Below are 9,349 nucleotides of genomic sequence, written 5' to 3'. Positions count from 1 at the left end.
TCAAACAACTTGATACTAAAATAACAATAATAAACCAAGTTGGTTTAACCAACTAGATATAATTACATACAAATGTTTATTCAAGAACGAAATAAGCACCAGTTAATGTTTGTTATCAGAAGAATTCCAGTTTATTCACTACTTCTTATCAAAACAATCGTTTCCAATTCCAGCCAAAGTTTGATAATTCGGATCATGAGTGGCTGCCATTCCAGGTCCTCCAGGTTTAGGAGCAGGTGCAGCACCTCCAGCAGCGGCGGGTTTTCCTTTCTCTTGGAATACATTTCCATCGACTCCAGCCAACGTCTGATAGTTTGGATCATGGGTTCCAGCAACCGCATCTTTGTCAGCTGGAGCTTTTGGAGCATTTGCTTTGTCTCCTTCCGGTTTATCACCTTCTTTGGAACTTTTCGATTCACCTCCAGCTTTGGCAGCGGCTGCACCACCTGCTGGTGGAGGAGCAGGTTTCTGAAAAATGAATTTTGGAAATATGTAGGTCAGAAATAGAGATACAGTACCTTGCCGCATTGAACAAGAGCGTAGCCAGCTAGAAGAGCCGGAACAATCATGTGAAGACAAATTTGAGCCTGTTGAAGGAGTGTATTGATGTTCTCTGTCATGTTCTTCTGTGAACGAATAATAAATTATTTGATAATTTGAATATCGAAAACTGACAAGAAAACGAAAGAACGCCAGGAAATATTTGGTTGTTCACTCAGAAAAATTTGAAATCTGTGAGAAGTGGATTTTTGTTGTTTGGTGAAGGATTCACGCAAAAAAACTGTACTATGAACTATTTATGAACTATTGAGACATTTGAAATTTCAGGAAACCTTGTTCATTGGAGCAGGAGGTCTGTATGCACAGTACTGTTCGAAAAGATCTACAAAAACGTATTTTTCAGTTGAGTTTCGGCCATTTTGACCATTTCCTAAAAAGTTAAAGTGATCGGAAACTTGACAGCCGAGCTCCAGACTCCAGAAAATGCTCAAAGTGACCGAAAATCAACTGAATAGTACGGTTTTGTAACTTGTTTAACGGTACTATACATTAAATTCAATCGATGAAGTAAAACTAAAATTATTTTGCTAAATTCCAAATTTTGATTAAACAATTTTAATAAATAATGTCTTTTAAGATGAACACTTTATTCAATTTATTCAAAAATCATAAGTATCAATGAATTCGGGATTCTGAGATGCCTTGTAAATGAATAGTTCTTTGCAATTGGGAAATGTGGGTTTTCTGAAAATTAAAATAATTTATGAACAATTATACATGTGCAACCCACCAGTTGAGCAATTTCTCTATCTTTCGCTGCTAGTTTATCTGATAAAACCAGTACAGCGCCAGTTGGTTTCTCATCTCTTTGGGACCGTAATTTCAGATTATCAAATTTCTCGAAAAGCGATGAGTAATCTTTTTCCATTCTAACCAAATTTGTTTGACTTTCCTCCAGTCTTTCACGAGTCTGAAATTAATTTTAAAAAATTCGAACTCCTAACAAGGACACTAACCAATTTCAAACTCTCTTTCAGTTGATGATAGTCGCTTCTTTCTGATTTTTCAGGAGCTGATAATTCTAAACCGTCAAGAGTCCGGCCCAGAGATAACGTTTTATCAAGAGACTTCCGACTTGATCGTCTATCAGAAACGGCTTCAACTGAACTGTTTGAAGAGGAAGTTGGAGTTTTTGGATGAGATTTTGAATTCGAAGAAGATGTAGTTGATGAAGAAGAAGAAGACAAAGATTTCACTTTGTGCAGATATTTATGACTTTCACCAGATCGATGACTTCTTCCGGTACTTCTACCAGTTGTCTTATCATCCATTTGAATTAAATCTGTTTGAATTTGAACCGAACTCATTGATGGTCGAATTACAGTCATCGATTTTTTAACTTCTTCTCGTGTTTTGGTTACTTCTTTTCGAATTCGATCGATATTCTCCACTTGGATCTTTTCAATCTCTTTCACATGTTTCGACTTCAAATGCTCTATTTCGGACTTCATCCGTGAGATGCTTTTGTGTAGAACAGATAGTTCCTGTAACTTTAATTTTCTAGAAAATCAGAGAATTCGAAGTTATTCACCTCATTCTTTTTGGTAATACTTGCTTCTAGGATTTCTAACTTCCATTTCCATTCTGTCTCTACTTTCGTTTTTATGACTGTAGGATCATTCTGAAATAGAAATTGCGAATTAGATTTACATTGAAAATTGAAGCCTACCAATTTCAGTTTTCTCTGCAATCTTTCTATTTCAGCACTCCGCAATCCTTGATCATTCCTCATGGTCTCAATCACCATTTCTCGCTTCTTCAACTTTTCCAAATTCTCTTTTTCAGTCATTTCCTTTTCTGTAACAAAAATTTTGTTCGCAGCATTCGAATAAGTCAGCTTACTTTTTAATTTCTCCTTCAGAGACGCAATTGTTTCCTCCTGTCGTTTTTTCTTTATCCATTCATCCACATCATTCTGTAATAAAAGGTTTTTTTTTCACTATTATTGCTGTCTGAAATGAACGGTAGGTTTGAAGGTTACGGTAGGTTTCTCCAAGCGGCAAGCCTACCGTAAAACCTGTAATAGAAGGGCCCCCACACTACCAACTTTGAGCTCAATTATCTCGATTACTGTAAAAGATATCAAAAATGTGTCAACTGATAAAATATTTGTGATATTGGAATAAACAATTTACTACATGACAAATTGTTAAAATCTTCCGAATGAACCTAGATAAATTTACTCAAAGTTGAAAGTTTGGGGGCCCTTCTATTACAGGTTTTAAGGTAAATGGCACATACTGAGAGGGGTGGAGACGCAGTCAGTTTTCTGTGCGTCTCAACCTTCTTTTCCTCAGACAGCTAAAATATTTCAGAAGGCTCCGGGACATTTCTTCACCGTTATAATTCAGGCTTTGGAAAGGTTTTGGACTATAAAAACAGGATTTTCAAAAATGATCGTTCTCTTATAGGGGACATTCTGAAATTCAAAACATTCCGAAACCTTACTTGAGAACATTTTCTACCAGAAAAATAATATTTGAAAACCCAAAAATAATTTTTGCAGTCTGAAATCTTTCCATTCGTCTATATTATCACGGCGGCAAAATTGCCCAGAGCCATTTTTACCGTAAAACATGTATTAAAAGAGACCCTTTAATAGAAGGGCCCCTCTAATAGAAGGACCCTCCGCGAGAGGCTTGGAAAATTAGAAGCCCCCTCCCCTGTAATAGAAGGGCCCCCGTAATAGAAGGGTCCTCTCTGAAGAAGGAGCTCTTTCAAAATGTATTTTGAAATTAAAAAAAATACGTTTTCAATGAAAAAAATTCCGGAAATTCAGAAATTTAATAGAAATTTGTTGAAAAACACTATTTTTCATGAAAATTTTAATCAATTTTGATGAAATTGTTAGATTTTCATAAATTTTGAACGAAAGTTCGTCGAGTATTTTGATGTGAAATTTCGGGAAAAAATGGCCCGAAAAATAAAAGGGCCCTCCGGAGTTACCATGGAACAAATAGAAGGCTCTTCTAATACAGGTTTTACGGTGAATATAAAAATACAGAAGACTTGATGCAGATGAGCCCAAAACAAAATTTAACCTTGTTGTCCTTTTTTTCCAAAATCTGCTTCAAACGATTCAATTCAGTTTTCAACTCTTCATTAGCATTACGCAAAGTTCGATTCGTCGTTCGAATTCTCTCCAATTCCACTCTAAAACTCAATTAAATAGTTTTCAAGCAAATTCCAAGAGCACTCACCTCAAATCTAACATTCTTTTCTCATCACTTGTTTCATTATTTCTTCTAAACGTCGATAACTCAGCTAACGCATCCTCTTTTATACTCTCACATGTTGCCAACAACTCCTTATTTGTCTTTGTTAATCTCTGAACTCTCGCTTTCAAATCTCGAATTTCTGACTTCTGTCGCATATTCTCTCCGTCCTTTGAATCGGATTTCGCCACTAATTCTTGCAGTAATTGCATTTCCTCTTCCTAAAACAAACTTTCCCATTCAATTCCAATGTAGGCGGTACATACCAATCTTCGCACTTTCTCACTTTTCGCAGACTTTGGAATTTCTTCCAATTCTTCCTCATTTATATTATTTAAATTTGAGTAAGCCGAATGAGGCGGAAGTGATATTTCCCATTCAGTTTGTACTTCTTCATCTAAAAATTCTTTTAGATTTTCTATCCTCCATGACTGTTCTTCTTCAGTGTTCTCCTCATCGATTTTCTTCTCTGCTTTTCTGATACTGGCTCTCATTTTCTTGATTTCCAATTCCAATTCTCTCACTTTTGTTTCAGAATTTTTCAGTCTCCCTTCAGTTTCTCTATCAGGAACTTCAATTTCCTGCTGCACGATCTCCACTTTTTCGATAACCTAAAAATTCAATAAAGCGAAATTATATTCCAACTATTTTCCAGAGATGTCCCGAATGAATTTTTTGAGAAACGGAATCCGGAATAAAACAAATTTCCGGACTCCGGAATACGGAATGAAACTAATTTTCCGGAATCCGAAATACGGAATCCGGAATGGAAAAAAGCCCGGAATCCGTATTCCGGAATGCGGAATCCAAAATTTTTAGTTCTTCAAATGGGCAGAAAAGTTCTAAAAACACATAGCGTGCTATATTTTTGCATATTTAGTCGCGGAAGTTCAAAAAAGTCAGAGAAATCTTGCAAATTGGAAAATATGCTTATTTTCCTATTTATACATCCGGAATGAAAATATTTCTCGGAACCCGGAATACGGAATCCGGAATCCGGAACCCGGAATGAAAAAAACACAGAATCCGGAATCCGGAATACGGACATCTCTGGTTCGTCCTACCTGAACACCTTCATCAATTTTCTGTCGTAAAAGCTTTTTGTATCTCTCAATTGCAATCTCCTTTAGTTCCAACTGTTCCTTATATCCCTGAACTGCCAATTGAGCTGATGTTTTGATCTCTTTTATTCTATTTTCGAATGCTTCCACATTGTCTTGAACAATGGTTCGAACCACAATTCTTCCGGAGGATTCTTCTGAGAAATTGAATTTCATTTTATAAAAATTCTTCATGGAAGAAATATACCGGATGATGAAGTTTCACTTCTTATGTCCATTTCATAATCACTTTCTTTATCCAAACTGTCTTCTCCGTTTTCAATATCCGCTGCGATAGAGATTGTTTCTGGCTTATGGTGTGATTCTCTTCTCCCCTAACAAAATTCAAAATTAAAGATTTTGTATCTGAAACTTCAGTCTTACAGCTTTGAAATCTTTCATTGTCTCTATTGTAGTAATCAATTCTAAATTCCATTTCCTCAATTCTCTCATTTCTTCATTCAATTCTGCCATTTTCTGCTCTTTCAAATGAACTAATCTCTCCAATTGTTTCGCTTTAGCACTCTGTTGGGATGCGTTAAAATATGCCATTTGCATTTGCTTTTCAACTACTTCGTTATTGTTCTGAGGTCTGATTTCATTCCCATCGAATGTGGATATCACTTCGCTGAAAATTAAGTTTGTTTCAGAAATCGAATGAAAAGAAAACTAACTTTGCGGTTCGAAGGGCTCGAATCCTGAGATTTTCTGTCTCCATCTCCTCCTTCATCTTGTCTATGTTTTCCATTTTTTGAGCTATTTCTGTTTCTTTCAACCGTGCGTTGAAGATATTTGAACGCAACATTTCCAACTGTTGTAGACTAACCGTTCCAATCGCCTGATCCCTGAGAATCTTATTCTCTCTTTGCAGAATATTTATCACATTGATAAGTGCCATTCTCTCTCGACGAAGTATTTCTGAATCCCTTCTCACTTCAACATCATTTCCTCTTTGTTTCTTTTTCTCTCTCAAATATTCTCTCTCGTTTTCTCTCAATTCTCGAATTGTATTCAGAAGACGTCGTTCTACGGCTCCCAGCACACTCTTCAAATCACTTTCGTTTTCCACGTCTTCTATGAATTTCTTGAGTTCTTCGTTTTCTGCTTGGAGCATTGCAGCTTCTTGATTCCAAAAGTCACTCTGATCGGATACGACGTCGATCATTTTCTGGAAAAAACATTGAAATCCGCTGTTCGATCCCTAGATTACCTTGAGCATATTCTCTCTTGCTTCCACTTCTGCTTCATTTGGATTCATTGAAAAAGCAGTCATTTCCTGTCTTGGAATATCTTCATTATTTGTTTCTACTCCAGTGCTTTCCTTCACCAATCTCTTATATTTTCTCATTAATTTATCATAATCTTCGGTCGGAACACTTTGCAAAAGTTTCGTTTGAAGTCTTCCGATTTCAATGGTGGTCGTATCATTTTCATACTTCAACCGATTTATAGTTCTTTGAGAAACCAGTTCCTTTTCTCTCAATGCTTCTCGAGATCTCCTTGTGGTCTCTTCTAATCTCTCAACTTTAGTTTTAAGAATTGTGCATTGTCTTGTGAATCTGAAAAAGGTTATTTTTATGAAAATATGTTTGAAAAACAATTTTAAAACCGGTTATTTGTTCTGGTATCAAAAAATCGGTGCTGTGGTCCCACAACGACAACTTTACGGTAGTTGTCGTTGTGGGACCTTCTGCCACGGTCTTCTCTTCTACAGCTCATTCGATTTTTTGTACCAGTCATGATTATCATGATTCATACCTCATTCTTTCCATCCGCTCTGTCACCAACATTCTCGTCGCTTCTCCCATTCTTCTTTCCATTTCCGTTCCTCCGACATTGATTGTTTCGACGAGTCGCTGAAGTTCAACCAACTCCGTACATTTCAATTCGTCCAAAGTTTTCTCTTCGACCATCATATTCTCTTTCTTCAACTTCTTAATTTCAGTATATGCCAACTCTAACTGAGTTTTCATTTCCTGATATGAGGTTTGGGTTGACTTCCAGGACTTTTGCATTTGAACCAATTGCTCGTCTTTGTATGAGGCTTCCTGAATTGATAAAGTTTGAAAAAAGGAAAGGAATTGTTCTTACCTCCAGAAGCTGCATTAGTTCATAATAGAGATTTGAAATCAAAACTGCTTGTTGTGCAATATCTGAATAATCTCCAGAATGTGAAGCTGGCTCAGCTCGTATAGTGGTTTTCGGAGTTGAAACTGTTTTTGGAGTTTCGACATCTTCCACAACTCTCGGCGAGGATTTTTTCGGAGATTCAACTTCTTCAGATTCAACTACTTTTCTAGATTCGTCTCTTTCTTTTTTTGAAATAAGAAGTATGTCGGGTCTTTTGATTTTTCTTGGGGTTGTTGGCTTGGCGATCGATTTATAAGATCCTTCTGCATACCTGAAAAAAATGATTGTTTTTGTTCAGATGACTATTCCTGACCTTCCTAACTCCACTTGGAGTAGCGTGCAGTGCTGCTGAAGTTTTCCAATCTGATCATCGCGGAATTTCAACTGCTTTTCTAGTCGTGCAATTTCTTCTCGAGCACTTCCGAACTTTGCCTTAAACAACCTATATTCCTTTTCAAATGTATTTTAAACTTACATCTTTCAATCGATTCAGCTCACTTAGAACATCCCCATTATTTTCGTCTTTCTGTTCAATCGTAAATTGCATTTCTTCTATTGTCTTCTTATGATTCTCTTTTTCTTCATTCAACTGTTCCATTGTATGCTCCAGCTGTAATATTCTCATCTGCAATGTCGTTGTCGGATCTTGTCCAGGCACTTCTGACATTGCTTCTCCGAATAAATTCCTTGCGAGTGTCGTTGCATCCACTAATTCCTTTTTCAACTGTTCCAGTTCCTGCTCCTTTTCTCCAGTTCGATCCTCCCTTATCATAGTTCTCATTCGAGCACATTCCTCCATCACCGCGCTCAACTCTTCCTGTAACGATCGAATTCTCTCATCGGCTCTTTCAATTTTCTCTTTTTGTTCAACTGCTTCCGTCATTCCAGTCGCATCTTCCAACGCCTTCATATCATTTTCATTTAGAAATTTCGGAGCAAGAAGATCAGCAACTTGAATCAAAAAGTTGATTTTATCTGTTGGTTTTCCAGTCAACATGTTCTCAGCAGCAGAAATACACTGATTCACATGCTCGACAAGTTCTTCAGGAAGCACTTGGGTCAACCGTCGATTTTGATTGTAAAGCTCTTCGATTCTTAACTGGCTGATTTCCAATTTATTTGTCATCTCGGTGTATCTGAAATGTTTCAAAAATTTGAATAGTTGAGCCAAAGTTTTCTTACCTGAGAGCACTTTGTTCAATGATTCTTGTTGCTTCTTCCAGAGCATCACTAACTCGATCTATTTCTTCTCTCAATTCCTCATTCTGGGTCACTACAGCCTAAACTTCTATTTTCAAAAATTCGAATGTATTTAAATTCCAAACAAACCTGCATTTGTCTACTTATAGTCAGCACTTGCTCATTCCTCAATTTCAGCTTTTTGCTTTCCCAATCTCCTCCTGTGTCTTCAGTTTTGGCGGATATACGGCGGTTTAGTTCTCGAATTGTATCTTCTAATTGAGCTTTCTGAAAAAGTTTCTAGATTATTTTTTAAAGTTGTAGTTCAAAACTAACATGATCAGAAAGTGCATCTCTTTCTCTTGTAAGAGTGTCCACTCGAGATGCCAAATTCTCGAATCGATCTCTTTGATCTGCCATTTCTCTATCTCTATCTCTATTCAATTGCTGCAACTGCCTATTTTCCTCCTTCAAACTGTCGATTTGTGCCCGAAACGCTTCTGTTGAATCTCCAATTTCTGCTTTCGAAGTTATTCGATCTCTCAATGCTTCTATTTCTGAATTCAACGCAGTTTTCTGTTCTTCCCATTGATCTTCTTTTTCTGCCATTGTAACTGCTTCGTGTTCCGCTACATCTCGTAATTCTTCTGCTGCCGTGAATCCAAAACTCATCAAATACTTTGCTCCATTATAAAGTAGTTCTATTTCTTGCGGCGATTCGGAGCCCTCGATTTCATACTGTAGATGTACCTTATTTAGAGCCAGAATTTAAACAAAGTATAACTTACATCGACCAACTTATCGTACCACGCTCTCGCTTCATCTTCTGTTGATCCTTCCTTCTGCAGAAATTCTTCTAATTGTGGATAGTTTATAACGGCAGTTTGGGACATCAGTACATGTATATTACACTTTCCCAAGGCAAGGAAAGACGTAAGAAATATCCAAAGTCGGTTGTCAAGGAAACCAGAGAGATGAGAAAAGGAAAAGAAAGGGGAAAAGAGAGAAGGGACTACGAAACGTTTTGCACGGGCAGAGCACGAATTTCTTGGAAGAGGGGGAAAGGGCAAAATGAGGGAATAGGATTAGAAATAAAAACTAGTCTAGAGATTTTGGTTGAGAGGTGTGAGATATGTTTTCAAATGATCCCAAACTGATTTTCTA

At 37.0% G+C, this 9,349-nt stretch overlaps 2 protein-coding genes across 2 annotated transcripts; both read right to left on the bottom strand.

The window, feature by feature from the left end:
* Nucleotides 1-138: 138 nt before the first annotated feature.
* Nucleotides 139-620, bottom strand: CBG14943 (the record flags this gene model as incomplete). Its single annotated transcript, XM_002639078.1, has 2 exons — nucleotides 139-468; nucleotides 519-620. The coding sequence occupies 2 exons, from the start codon at nucleotides 618-620 to the stop codon at nucleotides 139-141; spliced, it is 432 nt and encodes a 143-aa protein (XP_002639124.1).
* A 556-nt stretch (nucleotides 621-1,176) lies between these two features.
* CBG14942 lies at nucleotides 1,177-9,078 on the bottom strand (the record flags this gene model as incomplete). The annotated part of the gene is made up of 21 exons (XM_045242971.1): nucleotides 1,177-1,245; nucleotides 1,292-1,471; nucleotides 1,518-2,045; nucleotides 2,093-2,476; nucleotides 3,603-3,714; nucleotides 3,762-3,997; nucleotides 4,043-4,387; nucleotides 4,841-5,034; nucleotides 5,085-5,211; nucleotides 5,261-5,504; nucleotides 5,551-6,044; nucleotides 6,087-6,435; nucleotides 6,544-6,576; nucleotides 6,635-6,924; nucleotides 6,968-7,277; nucleotides 7,320-7,456; nucleotides 7,482-8,142; nucleotides 8,189-8,286; nucleotides 8,336-8,473; nucleotides 8,522-8,923; nucleotides 8,974-9,078. The coding sequence occupies 21 exons, from the start codon at nucleotides 9,076-9,078 to the stop codon at nucleotides 1,177-1,179; spliced, it is 5,436 nt and encodes a 1,811-aa protein (XP_045095570.1).
* Nucleotides 9,079-9,349: the final 271 nt, after the last annotated feature.

The sequence above is a fragment of the Caenorhabditis briggsae genome (genome assembly GCF_000004555.2).
Source record: "Caenorhabditis briggsae complete genome, chrI, whole genome shotgun sequence".
NCBI classification, from domain to species: domain Eukaryota; kingdom Metazoa; phylum Nematoda; class Chromadorea; order Rhabditida; family Rhabditidae; genus Caenorhabditis; species Caenorhabditis briggsae.
The sequence above is the reverse complement of the archived record's forward strand: the minus strand, read 5'-3'. Positions and strand labels throughout refer to the sequence as shown.